The sequence below is a fragment of the Castor canadensis genome, chromosome 7 (genome assembly GCF_047511655.1).
Source record: "Castor canadensis chromosome 7, mCasCan1.hap1v2, whole genome shotgun sequence".
Taxonomy (NCBI): domain Eukaryota; kingdom Metazoa; phylum Chordata; class Mammalia; order Rodentia; family Castoridae; genus Castor; species Castor canadensis.
The window spans coordinates 17,079,960-17,101,023 of NC_133392.1; the positions used below are offsets into that span (position 1 = coordinate 17,079,960).

Genomic DNA, 21,064 nt, shown 5'->3' on the forward strand with positions numbered 1-21,064 from the left:
ATTGGAATGCTTCAGATCTCTTTTGGGCAGGATGCCAGAGAGGTATTTTTTTGAGCCACTCCACCAGGGTATTTTTGAGATAGGGTCTCATGAACTATTTGCCTGAGCTGGCCTCGAACCTCAAACCTCAATCCTCTTGATCTCTGCCTCCCGAGTAACTAGGATTAAAGGTGTGAGCCACCAGTGCCCTGCCAGAGAGGTGGTTTTTGTTTTTTTATTTTTTTTAACATCAGCTGTGCCTGACAGCCCTGGTTTTCTGACCTGCAGACCTCTGGCGTTAAGGAAACTGAAGCTATGCTGTTTGGTGTTTTCACCTTAACCGTGTGATCATTCTGGAAAAACAAAACCAAAAGCCAAACAAATAAACAAAAACCTTACCTGGTATCTTTTGGCTTTTAGGCCTTTTCTTAGCGTTTAAGATATTGTGAACAGAAAAATTCGCGTGCTTCGTAAAATTCATATCACATTTTTCAGTCTGATGAGAGAATTGTCACTTAGCCACAATGGCAATTTCTATTGGAAAAAAAACCTTTTTAATAATGAAACATAATTTATTCATTAAAAGATGGATCTAAAATTTTTGTTCATTGTCCTTAAGATTTCCCACAATATAGCTCTTACCTCTGAATGATATTCAGCCATTAAAAAAAAAGAATGAAATTCTATCATTTGCTATGACACAGATGAAACTGAAGATCATTATATTAAGTGAAACAAGTCAGGCATGGCACTTTTCTAAATACTATATGAGCTCACTCATGTGTAATCTAAAAATGTACACCTTATAGAAGTTGAAAGTAGAATGGTTGTTACCAGAGGCAGGGAAGAGTAGGGGGAAGGAAGAGGTGGGGAGAAAAGTTGACCAATGGGCACTAATTTACAGTTAGGAACAAGAAGCTCTGGGGTACTTTTATTATATGTATGGTGACCACAGATAATAATTATATTCTGTATATTTCAAAAAGCTAGAAGAAAGAATTTTGAAATTTTTCACCATAAATAACTGATAAATGTTTGAGAAGATAAATATGTTTAAACTGATTAAAATATTATATAAGTTTTGATACTCTTAATATATATAACCTTTATGGTTTTATTTATTAGTTAAAAACAAAAATAAATAAGAAAATGTGAGAGACAGAGTAATCGAGTTGTTTTTATTCTTATTGCCTGATTTTATTCTTATTGCCTGATATTTTCAGTTCTGGAAATATTATGCAATCCTCTATTTTCATGGTTGAAGAAATGAATTACAAAACTAGGGAGATATGCTCTTGAAATAATTTGAAAACAAACCACTAGCCCAGTCTCTCACTCTCATTTTATCAAAGTTAAATTATCATCCTATGAATTTCTCAGTATTATAATTTTGGGTTTAGCAAAGATTCCAGAATAGATCATTGTTCTAATCATTCAGAGCAGATCCAGGAAGAATAATGTCATTTACATTTTTCCATAAAAATCATTGAATGGAAAGGAAGGAAATCATTTCATTGTCCTTTGATACTGAAAAATAAGCATTTCTAAATTCCTGAGATTATTGTCAATACCAACCAAAATGATATCACTAAAATGAATTGCTGTACCTGGTTCTAATGAAAAGTAAATAGGACTATTCACAGAGATCCAGTGTACTGAATTTAAACATCAAATTGGGAGGAAAGCTAAATTTAGAGATCATGAGAGGTATAGAGACCTGGAGAACGTAACCACTGACTAAGGTTATACTATGAGGCCGTTGTGAAGGTCACCATCACCCAGTGCACTGGGAGCTTTGTTGTTAAATTCATTCATTACCTTCTTTTCACTTCTTTTAATAAACAAAATCCTCTGCAGTTTTTTTAAACCAATTTCTTCCTTTTCCAAAAGTGTACTTTATCATTTGAATGTTAAATTCCAGAGCTCTTGATATCCAAAAGACGTTGCTAGGAAATGTTTGATTCATTCCAACTACCTCACAGAAATACAGAAAAATTATGAAATGAGAAATATTTTAGGGCTTTTATGAGAATACACATGTGGGATGGCTATTTCTCAAGACAAAAACAAGTTATTCAAGAGATTACATTTGTCAAAAAAAAAAAAAGAAAAACAAGATCATGCTGACAACAGAAACCACAATCCAGCAAGACTTGAGACTCAATCCAGCAAATTCACAAACGGGTTGTGATGGTGTCAGCATGTTAAACATATTTAAAATTTTAGATGATTAACCTAAAATGTATGTATGCATTTAATCCATAGCATAGTTATACTTAATTTTTATGCTAGCACACTATTCATTTTTGAAATAAGGATGTAATTGGCTTAAGTAGTAAGTAGCGTGCATATTTTTTAGAAGAGTTATTTTCAATCCAGATGTCAGCCTATAAAAATTCTCTAAAAATAGCTGAAAACATATAGTCTCTAAAAATTTTATATGGAAAAATACATCTATTATTATACATTCTATGCTGGAGTTGATAATTTTATCAAAATGTAAGCTCCATGAGAGCAGCAATTTTTTTTCTTTTGTTCATTGCTAATAGCTCTGGTACTTAGTTGCTAAAAGTATGTGTTGAGGGAATGGCTTTTCTTAGATATAACTGGTAGTTAGTAGCCAAGACTAAAAATTTGGAGATTCAGCAAGGTTAAAGAGTATTTAGTACTTGGATCTTATTCCCACTCTTAGGTAGAGGCTGGAAGGAAATCAAGAAAGGGTTCTGGCTTTGACATTGATTTGTGTTTGCTAACTCTTCAGCTGATGGATTTGCAGCCACATGCTCACCTTGACACTAAAATGTCAGAGATGACAATAGATAGAAGGGTTGTATTTAATCTATCTTTAAGTCTTTAGGGTGTCTTGCACATGCTGAGTGTTCAATGCAGATTTATAGAATTGCAACTTAGGCTTTAAGTATAACTTTCTGTTTTTCTTGGCAAATGCTTCTCTGGGCAAGAATCAGCATGAGGATTAAACACATAGACATATTGTTATTCTGCACTGTTGCAATGATTAAGTTTGGTTTTATTTCCAGACCTGAAACGAAAAGCAGTTAACATATGGGAAAATGCTGTACAATTCCTCTCCACCTGCCAGTCATTTTCAAGAAAATACTATCTGCATAACTTCCTGTGTTTTAATGCCAGATTTGTATTATACTAAGATATTATGGTGCTAAGCTTTCAACACAAGCACCGTCCAGGGCCACACAGGTTGATGGTTGCTGGCTAATCTTGCTCCATGCTATCCTCACCTAGGCAGGACTCATATCACAAAGCTGAGGAGACTTTACAGCTGAATTTTCACTGGAGGGCACTAGGGGAAGTTGGCACTCAGAGAGCTAGTGCAGTGAGTGTACCTTACCACACCTTCCTCTGTATACGTGCTCTTCAGAGAGAGCACAGGCATTATTAGTACTGCATATTGACTTCCAACACCCTTTACTTCCTTTCCAAATCGGAATCTTCATGTCTAGAGCCATCTGAAAAGACTTCTATTTTTGCTGGCTATTTATTTTGGTCTTTAATAATTGGCATCTCACCAGAGAGTCAATCCAGTGTGTGACTACAGTAGCTTCATCTGAGGATTTCTGAGTCTCTAGATGATTCTTCCTACCATGCACACTCTGGGCACAAACTCCCACCAACCTCTTGGAGCCCCCACCTTAAAGGAACATTTATGCCATGAATCTGGGTGACATATTGGCTGACTTTGCCATTACAGATTAAAAAAAAAAACAGGCATGGACCCTTCAAGAAATGGTGCCCATCAAAGGGTAGTTCTTTCTGAACCTAAAAGAGTCAATGACCAATGCTGGCTTAGTTCGAAGCCTGATCACTTGTAGACCCCTGACATCACATAGTCAGAGCATTTAATCGTTTCATATTATGCTGGGCTGTGAGGAAGTGACTTCTTAGATCATGCATTTCTATAGTAGAGATTTAACTTTAAATGCTTGACTTGCCTGAAATGCTCTGAGAAATGCTCTGAGAAAGAGTCGTGTTACTTAAGGGGCTCAAAGATATGAGCAAAGGATTAAAAACCTGGGAGAAAGAGATAAAGGGAGAAAATATCAGTGAGCACATAAAAAAGGAAATCTAATAACAATAGCAAAATTTGGAACTCTTCGTTAAGCACAATGAAATGAAAAGAAATTTAGACTTCCAAAAAGAAAGAAAAAAGACCAAAAATGATCTTTCTTTGAAGAGCCCATGGGAAATGTCTCTAGAAAGTAGTTCAGGTACTTTCACGTGGCCTCCATCTATCAGATGAATTAAGGAAGTAAATTTATTTATTCACTGACCAGTCAACCTCTTGTTAAGTTTAAAAAGTGATTAGATATTAAGTACAAGGGGGAAAAGAAAGAGGGACTGGAAATTACCTTGATTTTTTTGTGGCATCAAAATATAATGAAGTGTGAAATCTATTGACATTGGCAAAAATAAAATGGTGTGGTCAATACACAAAGATCAAATCACAAGAGTTGAATTTGTTGTTCCAAAAAGGAATAAAGCAAGTTTCAGGGGTGAGAAGGAGTACCTTTAAGACATTACATCTCTTACTGTTTTGTAGGGGAAATTGGTTCATGTAGACTGATACTCCCAGTGACTACAGAGGCTGCCTGGCTTTGTGTTTTCTTCTCCATAAACCTCTGTCCAGCATGGCCATACAATAGCATGGAGTCAGACCTCTGTTCTACAACTTAGTAGAACAACGTGCCTGTGCGCACAGGCAAATCCTTTTATTTCTTTGAGCCTTAGTTTCCCTTTCAGATAATCTAACACCTGACCTCATAAAAATCTTTGGGAGCCTTAAATAAGAAACAATGTTTGTAAAGGACTTCACACATTCCCCATTGTGCAGTAAACGCCCAATACATAGCAGTTTTGTTGCCATTTTGTGCACTGCTCTCTTTATAATTTTGCTCATTGTAAATCCATTTTTCTCCCTTTGGTCAATCTGCAGTCTCCCTTGCCTCTGCATTCATTGGCATTGTCTGTCATCTGTTTAGTCCCAGTTTGTTCTCCGTCTGTTCCAAGGGGCCTTCTCTGAGTATCCTGCATGTTCTCGTCCTCCAAATTCCTGTGTCACTTATGGTTTATATGATGGATCTAAGCACTTGAACACATTCAATCTTGTTACACAGTGCTTGTTCATGACAGTTATTCATAAGTCCCCGATCGGAGTTAGAATGACAGGGTCACAAGGATTCCTTAAGAAATTAAAATTTCACTTACTGAAAGAGGTAGCAATATCTGCATTTTTCCTATGCAGTATTTGAGACCCATCTGCAAATTTCCTAGGCCCAAGATCAAGTGGCAACTAAGTGGCAGGTCAGTAGGACTTCAAAGTTAGGGTGTAACGGATCAGCGCTTGGTCTTTGGAGACAGGCCAACCTAGGTTTGAACCTGTGACCTTGAGACACTTCTTGAACTTCTCTGAGCCTCATTTTTCTCACCTGCAAAATGAGGCTAGTGGCACTTAGTTTGAAGGATTATTGAAAGCTCCTAGTGCAGTGCCCAGCACTGTTGAGCAAATGCTCACAAATTCAGATCCCTTCCTGTTCCTTTTCACAGCTTTAAGAATAAGGAAGCTATCCTCTATATTTTCTATGCTCCAGGCCAGTGTTAAGCAGCACAGAAAAAGTATGTGGTTTACTGACCCCAATGAAGTGGGGGACTTTTGCAAGCAACAAATGTTGCAACTCTTCTATCCCCAGTGTTTGACTCCTACAGCTCTGAAAACTCACCTACATATGAGACCAAAACCAGGAGGAGACACGGTACTTGTGGACATGGAGTTGCATTTTGCCAAAGGCTTTGCATTCTGTAATTGTTACCTCTTTTTTAACTTTCATTTGACATAAATGTATTATTCTGAGCATGTTTAAAGTCTCTTAAATGTAAATGTGCCAAACCATTGCTTTTCTCACAAAGATTCCAGAGTTTTGTGTGGAGTAACAGATACAGTCATTCCTCATACAGGTGCCATGTCTGTGGATGCAACCAACTGCTGGTTGAAAATGTTTGAAAAAAAAATTGTGTCTGTACTGCACACATACAGACTTTGTCATGCCATTATTCCCTAAACAATACAGTATAACAGCTATTTACCCAGTATTTACATTGTATCAGGCAGTAGTATAAATACTCTAGGGAATATTTAAGGTATACAAGAGGATACGCACAGGTTTTATGCAAATGTTATTCCACTTTACAAAAGGGACTGGGGCATCACAGATTTTGTGTTCACTGGAACCAATTCCCAGAAGGTACTAAGGGATGACTGTGCACTTGCAAATAACCTTTCAGCTGTAGATACGACAGATAAACGGACACAGAGCAATGTGGAAACAAACATGGGACTGTCAGTTCTGCCTGGAGGAGGAACAAAGAGAGGTGCAGAGAAGTGTGGCATTTGAGCTGGATCCATAGGTCAAATGTTTGCCAAGTAAACAAATACTGTATTACAAGTCTTCACAGAATAGCAGTTTATTTTCCCTTTCATTCCTGTATCATAGCGAGTTAACCAGGCCATTCTGATTTGATTTTAATGACCTGGGTGGTCTATACTCTCCAATTTAGCAAGTTGGGAGAGAGGGTTTCTGGGGAGAAGAGAGTTGTGGACCTGAAAGCTGTTTGAAGTTCATGAATAATGTGCAAACCCCTAACAGCTAATATAAGCCCGTATGAAGGGAGGCATCTTTCCCAAATGGATGGTGACACCAGTATCACATCTATTTATATAGCTCAGTAAATAAATACTGCATTAAAATGTTAACAGGACTGCCTAATAAATCCCCTGCCCAGCTAGAGTTGGGCTTATGTAAGCTGGGAGGCATCCTGGCAGAGTCTGTGGTAGCTTTGCACACTTTGTTTAGAAGTGTGAGATATTAATTAAAGCAAAGCTGGATTACACCATCCAGCCTACTTGGAGCTGCCAGCATCTTGTCAGCCATCTGTAATGGTGAAGACCAGTTTCTTCCTAATTCTCCTTCTTCCTGGAGTTGGAGCCCCATGCAAGCTCCACTTAGCTTCTTGCTAGGGCTTCTGGTCTCCTGTCAAGGGCCCACATGATTTGGTCATTGTTTAGACTTTTTGAAGACATTTTTTCACTACAGTGCTAAATTTTGTGTGGCAAAATAGCAGGATTGCAGAATAACCTATGAGAATCCATGTTGGATTAGCATTTAAGGCAAAAATAATTGATCAGAAGAGGAAAACCCAGCCAGTTCTAAGTATGCAAAAATAGCAATTATGTTTACTCAGCAATTCCTAAAAGGCATTAGAAGAGCTACTTTAGAATATCAGCACTTTAGCCAGTAGCCAGTATCAACAGCTACTCAGCTACTGATAAGTTAAGGAATATATTGTCTTGGGTGCTTTTTGTGTACCTTTCCTCTTCTTTCTGTACAGCATGGTGTCCTTCTAGCCTCTAAGCACCCTCTTGCCTTCTCTGGTCATCCTTCTGCTGTTAAGAGTTGGATCATCATTTATACCTTAGAATAAATGAATCTTTAAATAAGAGCCCTGATTGCTGGGCAATTTTATCTTAAGATTTGCTGATTATAAGAATTATTACCTATAAAGGGGTTAGAGATTCTTGTTAAGCAAGTAGTTGACTGGTTCTTACACAATACTCTTCCCAGGTTCACAGGAAGTAATGGTTTAGAAAAGACTGATTATTCAGTCCATGGCAAGGCTGCAGCTGCCTCTACTCTTTATCAACTATACGCAGCTTATTGCCAAGGTTGGAGGATGTCTTAATATATGACTTCCCAAGTCTAGTTTAGAATGTATAACAGATGGATTTCTTGGGGCATTTTTCATTGAGATATAATTTTCATACCCTAAACTTCAACCTTTAAAAGTAAAATTCAGTTGTTTTTATTATACTCATAGAGTTGTACAACCATCACCAGTATCTAATTTCATAACATTTCAGTCACCCCAAAAAGAAATCCATTAATAATTCCTTCCAGAAAACTGCCAAACACATTTTATGAAGCCAGTATTACACTTATCCCAAAACCAGGCAAAGACACCTCCAAAAAGGAGAACTATAGGCCAATCTCCTTAATGAACATTGATGCAAAAATCCTCAACAAAATAATGGCAAACCGAATTCAGCAACACATCAAAAAGATTATTCACCACGACCAGGTAGGCTTCATCCCAGGGATGCAGGGGTGGTTCAACATACGAAAATCAATAAACGTAATAAACCACATTAACAGAAGCAAAGACAAAAACCACTTGATCATCTCAATAGATGCAGAAAAAGCCTTTGATAAGATCCAACATCATTTCATGGTAAAAGCTCTAAGAAAACTAGGAATAGAAGGAAAGTTCCTCAACATTATAAAAGCTATATATGACAAACCTACAGCCAGCATTATACTTAACAGAGAAAAATTAAAACCATTCCCTCTAAAATCAGGAACCAGACAAGGATGCCCACTATCTCCACTCCTATTCAACATAGTACTGGAATTCCTAGCCAGAGCAATTAGGCAAGAAGAAGGCATAAAAGGAATACAAATAGGTAAAGAAACTGTCAAAATATCCCTATTTGCAGATGACATGATCCTATACCTTAAAGACCCAAAAAACTCTACTCAGAAGCTTCTAGACATCATCAATAGCTATAGCAAGGTAGCAGGATATAAAATCAACATAGAAAAATCATTAGCATTTCTATACACTAACAATGAGCAAACGGAAAAAGAATGTATGAAAACAATTCCATTTACAATAGCCTCAAACAAAATCAAATACCTAGGTGTAAACCTAACAAAAGATGTGAAAGACCTCTACAAGGAAAACTATACACTTCTGAAGAAAGAGATTGAGGAAGACTATAGAAAGTGGAGAGATCTCCCATGCTCATGGATTGGTAGAATCAACATAGTAAAAATGTCGATACTCCCCAAAGTAATCTACATGTTTAATGCAATTCCCATCAAAATTCCAATGACATTCATTAGAGATTGAAAAGTCTACTGTTAAATTTATATGGAAACACAAGAGGCCACGAATAGTCAAGGCAATACTCAGTCAAAAGAACAATGCAGGAGGTATCACAATACCTGACTTCAAACTATATTACAAAGCAATAACAATAAAAACAGCATGGTACTGGCACAAAAACAGACATGAAGACCAGTGGAACAGAATAGAGGATCCAGATATGAAGCCACACAACTATGAGCAACTTATCTTTGACAAAGGAACTAAAAATATACGATGGAGAAATAGCAGCCTCTTCAACAAAAACTGCTGGGAAAACTGGTTAGCAGTCTGCAAAAAACTGAAACTAGATCCATGTATCTCACCCTATACCAAGATTAACTCAAAATGGATCAAGGATCTTAATATCAGACCCCAAACTCTTAAGTTGATACAAGAAAGAGTAGGAAATACTCTGGAGTTAGTAGGTATAGGTAAGAACTTTCTCAATGAAACCCCAGCAGCACAGCAACTAAGAGATAGCATAGATAAATGGGACCTCATAAAACTAAAAAGCTTCTGTTCATCAAAAGAAATGGTCTCTAAACTGAAGAGAACACCCACAGAGTGGGAGAAAATATTTACCAATTATACATCAGACAAAGGACTGATAACCAGAATATACAGGGAACTTAAAAAACTAAATTCTCCCAAAACTAATGAACCAATAAAGAAATGGGCAAGTGAACTAAACAGAACTTTCTCAAAAGAAGAAATTCAAATGGCCAGAAAACACATGAAAAAATGCTCACCATCTCTAGCAATAAAGGAAATGCAAATTAAAACCACACTAAGATTCCACCTCACCCCTGTTAGAATAGCCATCATCAGCAACACCACCAACAACAGGTGTTGGCGAGGATGCGGGGAAAAAGGAACCCTCTTACACTGTTGGTGGGAATGTAGACTAGTACAACCACTCTGGAAAAAAATTTGGAGGCTACTTAAAAAGCTGGACATCGATCTACCATTTGATCCAGCAATACCACTCTTGGGGATATACCCAAAAAACTGTTACTCCAGAGGCACCTGCACATTCATGTTTATTGCGGCACTATTCACAATAGCCAAGTTATGGAAACAGCCAAGATGCCCCAGCACTGACGAATGGATTAAGAAAATGTGGTATCTATACACAATGGAATTTTATGCAGCCATGAAGAAGAACGAAATGTTATCATTCGCTGGTAAATGGATGGAATTGGAGAACATCATTCTGAGTGAGGTTAGCCTGGCCCAAAAGACCAAAAATCGTATGTTCTCCCTCATATGTGGACATTAGATCAAGGGCAAACACAACAAGGGGATTGGACTATGAGCACATGATAAAAGCGAGAGAGCACACAAGGGAGGGGTGAGGATAGTTAAGACACTTAAAAAACTAGCTAGCATTTGTTGCCCTTAATGCAGAGAAACTAAAGCAGATACCTTAAAGCAACTGAGGCCAATAGGAAAAGGGGACCAGGAACTAGAGAAAAGGTTAGATCAAAAAGAATTAACCTAGAAGGTAACACCCATGCACAGGAAATCAATGTGAGTCAATGCCCTGTATAGCTATCCTTATCTCAACCAGCAAAACCCCTTGTTCCTTCCTATTATTGCTTATACTCTCTCTACAACAAAATTAGAGATAAGGGCAAAATAGTTTCTGCTGGGTATTGAGGGTGTTGGGGGGAGAGGGAGGGGGCTGGAGTGGGTGGTAAGGGAGGGGGCGGGGGCAGGGGGGAGAAATGAACCAAGCCTTGTATGCACATATGAATAATAAAAGAAAAAAAAATTCCAAAAAAAAAAAGTAGTCATACACAAAAAAAAACAAAAAAACAAAACAAAACAAAAAAAAAACCACACTAAGATTCCACCTCACCCCTGTTAGAATAGCCATCATCAGCAACACCACCAACAACAGGTGTTGGCGAGGATGCGGGGAAAAAGGAACCCTCTTACACTGTTGGTGGGAATGTAGACTAGTACAACCACTCTGGAAAAAAATTTGGAGGCTACTTAAAAAGCTAGACATCGATCTACCATTTGATCCAGCAATACCACTCTTGGGGATATACCCAAAAGACTGTTACTCCAGAGGCACCTGCACATCCATGTTTATTGCGGCACTATTCACAATAGCCAAGTTATGGAAACAGCCAAGATGCCCCAGCACTGACGAATGGATTAAGAAAATGTGGTATCTATACACAATGGAATTTTATGCAGCCATGAAGAAGAACGAAATGTTATCATTCGCTGGTAAATGGATGGAATTGGAGAACATCATTCTGAGTGAGGTTAGCCTGGCCCAAAAGACCAAAAATCGTATGTTCTCCCTCATATGTGGACATTAGATCAAGGGCAAACACAACAAGGGGATTGGACTATGAGCACATGATAAAAGCGAGAGCACACAAGGGAGGGGTGAGGATAGGTAAGACACCTAAAAAACTAGCTAGCATTTGTTGCCCTTAACGCAGAGAAACTAAAGCAGATACCTTAAAGCAACTGAGGCCAATAGGAAAAGGGGACCAGGAACTAGAGAAAAGGTTAGATCAAAAAGAATTAACCTAGAAGGTAACACCCACGCACAGGAAATCAATGCGAGTCAACTCCCTGTATAGCTATCCTTATCTCAACCAGCAAAACCCCTTGTTCCTTCCCATTATTGCTTATACTCTGTCTACAACAAAATTAGAAATAAGGGCAAAATAGTTTCTGCTGGGTATTGGGGGGGGAGCGGGAGGGGGCGGAGTGGGTGGTAAGGGAGGGGGCGGGGGTAGGGGGGAGAAATGACCCAAGCCTTGTATGCACATATGAATAATAAAAGAAAAAGGAACAAAAAAATTCCTTCCATTCTTCCATCCCCCTCTACCCTAGCAACCACGCTCTGTTTTCTGTTTCCATGGATTTGCCTATTACAAATATTCCATAGAATCCCATGACATTGGCCTTTGAAAAGGTAAAGTTCTTAGCACAATGTTCTCAAGGTTCGTCCACGTAGCATGTGTCAGAACTTCATTCCCTTTTGTAGCTAAATAATATTTATTATATGGCTTTATCACATTTTATTTTTATCCATTTATCAACTGATGGACATTTCTACTTTTTTGGCTATTATGAATAATTCTGTTTTGAATATTCATGTGTAAGTTTATATGTGGATATTTATTTCAATGCTACAAGAGAACCATCAATTCCTGAACAATTTTTATACCTTTCTCTTTAATTAAGGCATCACCTCCCTGGGGAAGCATATTTTATTCCATTAATATTATCAGTGTTTGGCACTGTGCCTTGAACCCAGGAGGTGCTCAAAAGATGCTCAGGTGATAACTCATTAAGATGAGTGCTCTGGGGCCCTGAGAAGGGCTTTGTCCCTCCAGTTATATTTGGGTGGCCGTGCACTGGGGGTTTGGCCTATTCTAGAATAGCAAAGAAATTATATTCATTCTTTGAGATATGAAGTTCACTGGCAAAACTATCCAAATTTACCCGTTCTATGAAGCTTTTCCAAAACCAACCAGATAGGATTAGTCTTTAAGCCTCTTTTTTTTGGTAGAACATCAAGTTTGTAGATTAACAAAGGCTTGAGGAAAGTCTGACTTGTCTTGTAGTCATCTGTGCATATGTTTGTATCACCCTCACTTGATGATAAGGTCTACAAAGTCAAGAAAGGGTTCTCTAGTACTCAGTTCCTCTCTCAGGATCTCCTAATTCTTTTGTCACTGGAAATATGCATTAGCTGTTTGTTAACTCATCAACATGTAGAGCTGGGCTCATCTAACAGGAGGGTTGAGAAACACATGAGTCTGTCATAATAGGAGCCTCAGTACAATTTCTCTGGTTCCTGAGTATAAGATGTGGGTTTCTGTGGTTCTCCTAAGAAAAGACTCCAGAAGGTGTCTGTAACTAAACAAGAGATGCCTGAAGAAGTTTATTCTACACATGCCTTGTTTCTTCTTGGACACTTGCCCCTGTCTACACCCTCATATTTTGTTGGATTATCTTCTATCAGTGCTCAGCTTCATTTCTTTTTTCATGGGCTTCCAGTGCGGGGTGGAGACAAGCTTGTTTTCAATGCAGACTTTCTGTCTCAGTCATGTTCTAGCTGACCATAGCCTTAGTAAGGTATTTAATGTCCCTGTGCTTTTATTTTTCCATAGAAAGGTAGTTTGTTTTCCCAGAGCTGTTACAGAATTTAGTAGAGTGTAAATAGTGCCTGGCACACAGAAGGTGTCCCTGAATGTGAGTCATAATTGGCATTCCATTCCATCATATGATCTCCTTCCTTTCTGAACTCCTTTGTCACCACACAGATTGTTAGTTAATTGCTCTCTAATTTTTCTTTTCTGTGTGTGGTACCAGGGTTTGAACTCAGGGCCTCAGGCTTGCTAGGCAGGCACTGTATCACTTGAGCCATTCTGCCAGCCCTTTAATTTTTCTTAAAGCATAATTTTACTTGACCTTCAATCATGGTTCTGGTAAGTTCATCAATCTAGAACACATTTGAGAACCAAGAGGCAAATAAATGACAATATCTTCACTACAACCAGGACAGCTGAGCCTCGAGTTCATGTCACAGAAAAACTGATGTCCTTTTCTCATAAAACCTCTCATACCCACACTCGTGGCTATTGACTCTTAGGGTATGTGTAGTTCTAACCAGCTGCAATATCTGTTTTCTCAGCCCACACATAAACAAAATCAGAAGAGCAGGGTGTGGTAGTTCATATCTGTAATCCCAGCCACTCAGGAGTTGGAAGTAGAAGGATCCGGGTTCAAGTCTGGTCTGAGCAAAAGCAAGAGACCCTACCTGAGAAAAGCAAGCTAAAAGCAAGAAAACTGAGATCATTGCTCAAGTAGTAGAGTGTTTGCCTAGCAAGCTTGAGGTTCTGAGTTCAATCACCACTACTAACTCAAAAAAATTAATTTGCCTAAAAACAGCCCAAGATCATCTGGCAAGGGGAGAGATGGTCCTTCATAGCCCAGTATTCCTTAGGAAATGCAGATTGAGCCCCTTAATTTGAAATCTAAAATCCAAAATGCTCCAAAATATGAAACTGTGAGTGCTGACATAACACCACAAGTGGAAAATTCCACATCATGAATTATTAAAAATATTGTATAAAATTTCATTCAGGCTATGTGTATAAGGTATATATGCAACATAATTGAATTTTGTATTTAGAAATTAGGCCCCCTTCCAAAGATAACTCATTATGTATATGCAAATATTTCAAACTCCAAAAAACAATCTAAAATCCAAAATACTTTGGTCCCAAACATTTCAGATAATAGATATTTAACCTGTACTTAAGAGCGTAATGAATGGTTATAACACCCATGACTGTGTCCCTGAGTCAGACAAGCTTAAGAATGCAAGAAAGCATTCACAAATTTTGGAAACACTATGATTATCATAATAAACTAAACTTATACATTAGTGCCTTCTCAAATAACATCAGGTAAACAAGACATCATGCTAGGCTCATTTTTCTCTCCCTCACCATGTGGGAAGCAATTTACTAGAGTTTTAGAACTAGCATTACTTTTGTGTCCTCATAACAGCTCCCAAGTTTATTGAGTACTCCACAGAAACCTGCTAATTGTTGAGAAAGCAGCTTACGTTGAAAGGGCCTGTAGCTTGGCATTCAATTTGATATTATATATCTGGTATTATATCTATACCAGACCAAGAATGAAAAAAAAAAGAAGAAAAAAAATGTTGCTAGAGTCGTTGGTGTGAATATTTTATCTGTAAACATTATCAAAATAGAATAATGTTCATGCATTAATATATAACAGAAGATGTAGTGGCCTGTGGTGCTTCACTGCTGGGTTTATTAGAGCATCGTTGTGATTCTCTACCTGTCTTCTCCACCCTCATGTACATATACACATACTTCTGTACATCCACATAAGCACGCAGTGTTCTGTACTCTACATAAAGAAGAATGCTTTCCCAGAATGCACACTGACCCTTCTAATGTGTCAACAGGTCAAGGATGGGTGGACATGGTTGGCCCTGTGCCTTCATTCCCTCTCTTACCAACTTTTCTTTGGAATCCATTCTCAATAGTTTGTATCCTCAACAGAGAGCTAAGCAGAAAGCTGCAGAAGTCCCCTGATGCCTGTCCTAGAGACATGAGGCACCTGTTAGGAAGCAAAAGCAGGCTGGAGGTCTGGAACCTCCAATGCCCTTCAGAAAAGTTGTGTGTGAGTAGAAAAGGTGTGGGCTGGGAAGCTATAAGCCTGGCATGGAGCTGGGCATGCCCAGGTGAGTTGCTCCATATCTCTGAGCTCTGGTTTCTTCCCCAGCAAGACTAAAAAGCCACATCAGATTCAGGCCAAGGATGTGATGGCCAAGAATGTCTACAGTCCATTCTCATTAACTCCTTTCTTCCAGAAATAGGTCCAAAAGAGAGCTATCCTTCTAGGGACAGCTGGGCCAGTCTCTCGGCAGGATCAGTCCCAAGTTCATCCACCAGGAAGGGGGTTGGGATGAACATCAAGAGCAGATGACTGGATGTGTTAGCTCAGGTGAAATTATACAACGTGAGGCCCAAGCCCTCTTCTTCCTCCCCTGTAATGGAATTTGAACTCAGGTCTTCCCTCTAGGCAAGTGCACTACCACTTCAGTATGTCTCCAGCCTTAGTTATTTTTTAGATAGCATGTAACGTTTTGCTGGCGTGGCATCAGACCATGGACCTCCTACCGATACCTCCCACACAGCTGAGATCATAGGTGCATGTCACCACACCTGGCTTGTTTGTTGAGATGGGAGTTCACTAACTGCCTTGAATCTTGATCCTCCTTTTCCACCTCTCAAGTACCTGGGATTCTAGGTCATGTGCCTTTTTCAGCTCTTAGCAGGCTGTCTTGCAGGGCACTTAGTCTGGTATTGGAAGAGGACCCAAAAGCTGGGCTATGGGACAAATGCCTCTATTCCCAGAGTTTGGGGACCCTAGCACTATTAGGAGAAAACTTAGATTGAGACCTAGGGCGGTATGGCCACCTGCAGCTCCAGGAAAAGGAAGCACAGAGGACAAATAACTGTGAGGAAATTGAGGGTTTCTTTCTTCACCTCAGCCTCGCCACTGTGTGTGGCAATGTCCAGCCTGGAAGGTATGGCTTCTCCCAGGTGCTGGTCATGGGGCTCCCCAGCTAGCAAAGAGCAAGAAGATGGGTGGTCATTAGCCTCTTTCAGAACTGTTGAAAGCTTGACCTCTCCCTTCCAGAAGGTATGCGTGCATACTTCCTGCCCTAAAGACCTCTCCACTGGCACCATGCTTTGCTGAAATGTGACTTTCTTGGCTAGTGTCATGAATCTGCCAGTTCCAGGGCACCACACTGGACCTACTAGATCAGAAGCTTTGGGTTGGGGGACTTTAGAAATCCTCCCTGAGATTTTCTTTTGAGAACAAATTCCAGATCAGTGTCCTCATAACAACCCCTGCACCCCTCACCATACTATTCTCCTGCAGAAGGGAAGCCCTGTGGTTAGGTGTGGCCCCTCTCCTGTGATGTGCTAGGAAGGGCCAGGAATCCAGTGTTGTTGTCCAGCACATCTGTGAGCCAGGTGGATGGTCAGTTCCTTTGCCCTGAGCTCCTCAGAGAGGGTCAGAGGGATCTGGTGACTAAAATGTGTCCCTCTGTTTCATTTTAGCTTTTATTGGCTTGTAGTTTAGCCTCTGAACAGATCAGGGAATGGCTCTTTGGAATTTAGAGCTCCGCATTCATCTATACGGTTGGTTGCCAGGTAGCTTTACCTTTATGGTCTTTATTTCCTTACTGATATGGCTTGGTTTCTTATTTATGAATGTTTAAAAAAATACAAACATACACACTCATGTTTGTTTATTTTCTGCATTCATACTTTTTTCATTACAACAGATACACTCATGGCAAAAACACAAAAAAGTTCAAACATTACAGAAATGTCTCCCTCCTCAGGGCCCATTGGATCATGCTTCTCAGAGACAATTCTTATTGACAATGTAATGTGTGTCTTCTAAACTTAAGAACAAAACAAAATAAGCATGGCGGTGAGACAGCACAGAAGATACGGTGGAGTGTTTTTGAGGAAGGCAGCAATGCTTAAATTTAAATCTCAGAACTTCCCAGAAGGGAGGTAGCTGTCTCCTAACTAGGGCTATGGAAACATTACATACACATCTACACAAAAATTCATTTTTACCAAAATGGGACAATGTTTTACCTACTGTACTGCACCTGCTTCTTTCATGCTTATTACACCATATACATTTCTCCATAGTTGGGCATTCTGAACTTTTAAAAACCTGGTGTGTTCAATTACATAAAAATCATAATTAAGCAATCCTCAAGTGATTTTCTTATTATCAAAAACATTGCTACAACGTTGCAGTAAACTTTTTGGTTTTTACACCTATCTTTGTGTATTTCTATGTTTCAGTAGGATACATTTCTAGAAGAAGAAACAGTGGGTCAAATAGCACATGTAAGTGAGACTATTTTATACTTTCTCAATAGTTTGGATAACAGTAAATGAAATGTATCTGAATGACTCTTCTGAGTGCTGAAGGTCTCTCCTGATCGAAATTGAAATACAAGGCCAAGATCTGGCCATTTGTTTTCCGGAGCTGGTTTTAGGTTCCTGGTTCTTCCCCTAAGCAGCTATGAAACTTGGAGCCATGAAGAAGACAGACCTCCATCCAAGGTCTGGATTTCTTTCAAGTGAAATAACCTGGTAAATACACCTTCTGAAGTCCCTTTGGCTCTGGCATTCCCCTGTTTGATTAGCTATCTGCCTTTGCTTTCTTGATTATGAAATAGATTTCTTTTTCTTCAGATTCTTTTGGCCTTTGGGATCAACTCCTTAATACATCAGTGAAGAATGTCCAAATTTAGTGGTGCTATGTAGCTCTCTTACCACTGTGCAGCAAGCAGACCTTTGCTGGATCTGACCTAAAACTGCTTCAACTTCTAAAGCAGTGAGTGCATCTTTAAGAAAAAGAGAGCTAGCTATACAGAGTCCAGGAGGCCTCTCTGCCTTCTGGCCTCTGAGGTGATGAGTCACAGAAGGTGTTGGGCAGGCTACTAGGGTCTCACATCATTCTGGGGAATCTCTCCTTCCTGGAATGAGTCATTCCAACTGGACATTCCCTAACAAAGCAGCCAGTGTGTGGACCACGACCTCACGGAACAAACAACATTAATTAGGGACTTACCCAATCAATGTCTGCAGTGTTTGGGAAAAAGTCTCAGATAATAATGCCTTCCATTTATACTGTGTTCCCTAGTCATTATTCCTCGTGACCCTCTCAACACCCCTGATGCAACAGCCAGAGAGCAGACTGCCACCCCTATTGTTAAGACACAGGTGCAGTGATTCAGAGAGGTGGACTGGCTTGTCCCTGGTCTCAGGGCTGTGAGTGGCACAGCCTGCCTGGTTTACAGCTCCATCCTCCTCCTGCTGCAATAGGTCCACTGCAGGTTACTCTCCTGACACCTCCTTCTGGCTCTTCTTGATAGCTGGACTCCTCTTTGGTGTCCTGTCTGGCTTTTCTTGCTGGACAGGTGAAACTCCTTGATATTTTAAGGGGCAAGAACAGGGGATAGTGTGGAATTTCTCTGAATTTTGGATCCGGCCAATGGAGAGTTTTACTTTCTAAAACACAAGAAAAGAGACAAGTAAATAACTGAAGATTGTCTCTTGGGTTCTTGGTTCTCTGTCCTTCACACCCTTTGAAATTGTTTTTGAGGGAAATTCTGTGATGAACCACAATGGGCCAGAGGAAGCCGGGACAGCATGCACACTCAGTGAAAGATGGGTTTTGATTTTCTGGCATGCACTGGCCTGAGCCCCTAGGGTAGGTTCCAGAGGGCATTGATGCTGCTCACTGGAGCCCAGCTACACCAGGAATTAAAAGAGCCTCTTGGAACCAGTGAGACCATGGGACCAGACCAACCCTAGACAAAACTGGAAGGAAATGCACTTCAGTGAGTTCTGCCTGCAATCTGGCATGCCCTCCCTGTCTCAAGTTGTCTCTGCCCACTGACCCTGCCCCATCACTACCCTCATCTCCATAGCGCTCAACTGTAACCTGACAAGAAGTAGAAATGGCTGGCTCAGGTGCTTTAAAACCAAAGGGGCAGGGAGGGGGTGGCAGTCATGGTGGTACACATCTGTAATCCCAGCTACTCAGGAGGTGGAGATAGGAGGATGGTGATTTGAAGTTGGTCCGAGCAAAAAAGTTAGTGAGACCCTTTCTCAAAACAAGCTGGGCCTGGTGGTACCTACTTGTAAACCCAGCTACACTGGAGGTGGACTGGTAGAAGGATCATTAGGGTAAAAGCAGGAGACGCGATTTGAAAATTAAACTAAAGCTGGGAGCATGACTCAAGTGACAGAGTGCCTGCGTAGCAAATGTGAGGCCGTGAATTCAAACACCCATACTGTCATTAAAAAAAAAAGAAGAAGAAAAGAAAAAGCCAAGTGTAGCATACACCTGTTGTTCCAGCTACCCAAAGGCAGAGGTAGGAAGATCTTGATTCTAGGCCAGTCCCTGGGAAAGTTAGCACAAGAGCCTATCTGAAAAACAAACTAAAAGCAAAAGGACTGTGTGTGTGGGTCAAGTTATAGAGCAACTGATCCTGAGTTCAATTCCCAGTACCACAAAAAGTCAACCGACCAACCAACCAAACAACAACAATAACAACAAAAGCCCATCAGGGGCCAGTGTAGTTTCTGCTCTCTTCCACAGTTCCCTTCCCATGTCTTTTTCCTTCCAGTGTTTGAATTTTAAAAGAGGATTGCGATGTCCATTTTCACACAAAAGAAAGAAGTTAGGAAGAGTGGGGAAGCAGGGGACCCTCCTGACCATCTAGATAATCATGTTGGTTCCCAAAAGAATCTAGCTGTTCTTCCCAAAAAGGGGGATGGGGCACAATGAGCACAAGAGAAATGTTGGTGTCCCCACCCGAGCAAGTGGAAAGGTAGTCATGAGGAAGTATAGGCGGTGACACCTATAGGCGGGATCTGCTCACAGTTGAAAACTTTTTCTTGGCCTCTGAGCTGGTGCCTGGATCGTTGGGTCAAAGTACTGTTAGTGAACTTTCAGAGGAGTTCCAAAGCTTATCTTGACCAATTGGCCCCAGTGTGGCAGAGAGTATATTTCCAAACTGTTGGACTGGGTCTCTGAAATCTATCTCTTCATCACCATAAAACTCTCATCCATTCTTCAACAGCCAAGCCAAACACAACCTCCTCTGAGATACCCTTTTGCCTCCCTCAAAAGATTTACTCCATTCTTCCTCTACACTCCCTATTCACACCTTAGGGCACACACTGTATTAAAAGAAGCATATAGCTTGCTTATTTTTATGTACTCCTTAGACTCAAGCTGAGGCTATTTTTGTGGCCTTAGAACATAACACAGTATTTGACCTAGGTAGGTGTTCAATAAATAGTGGGTGAACGAATGAATGAATGTGTCCTTGCTCCACCATTAACTAGTTATATATCTTAGACAACTCGTCCTTACCGGGCTTCCTGTTCCTATAATAGGGCTAGTATAATTTGTCTAAATAGCAGGATTATTGTGTAATGGAGAAGAGTAAGACATATGCTTAATATACATGATGTCCTTAAAACATAATCATAAACTCTTGGAGCTGAAGGCAAGATCACCTAGTATCATGGTTTTCAGACATCTCAAGTCAAGGAACTGTGTTTTTAAAGAAAGCCAACAGGACAGTCCAATATGTTAGACTTGTCTGTTTTATAAATGATACATGTGGATTTCATTAATTGAAGCCCAGCACACTGTCCCCTTAACCTTCTCTCTCCCCACTCTCATCTCAGAGGCCCACGAGGGGTAGTTTACAAACTGATCCTCTCGCTTTAGAGAGAAGAAACTTAACACCAAACAAGGAAGTGACTTCCCAAGGTCACAGGGCTACTTGGAAATAAAAGTAGACCAGGAAGGAATGAGCAATATAAAGACTGCATCAATAGGCAAGACTATTTAAAAACATACATACTCTGTGCACGCCCACGTTATATTCAATTCTTATACAATAATTCCATGAGGAGGGCGTGGT

General features: G+C 40.0%; 1 protein-coding gene across 7 annotated transcripts in view; it reads right to left on the bottom strand.

Moving 5' to 3' along the window:
* Nucleotides 1-404: 404 nt before the first annotated feature.
* Nucleotides 405-21,064, bottom strand: part of Plekhs1 (pleckstrin homology domain containing S1) — a 44,495-nt gene continuing 23,835 nt past the window's right edge. For 6 of the 7 annotated variants that reach the window (XM_074078261.1, XM_074078264.1, XM_074078262.1 and 3 more), the window contains one exon: nucleotides 16,823-18,629. In XM_074078261.1, coding sequence (XP_073934362.1) covers nucleotides 18,456-18,629 — 174 coding nt within the window. In that variant the 3' untranslated portion in view covers nucleotides 16,823-18,455. Of the gene's footprint in view, nucleotides 514-16,822; nucleotides 18,630-21,064 lie in introns of those variants that run through there. The other variant, XM_074078265.1, reaches the window with a different exon arrangement.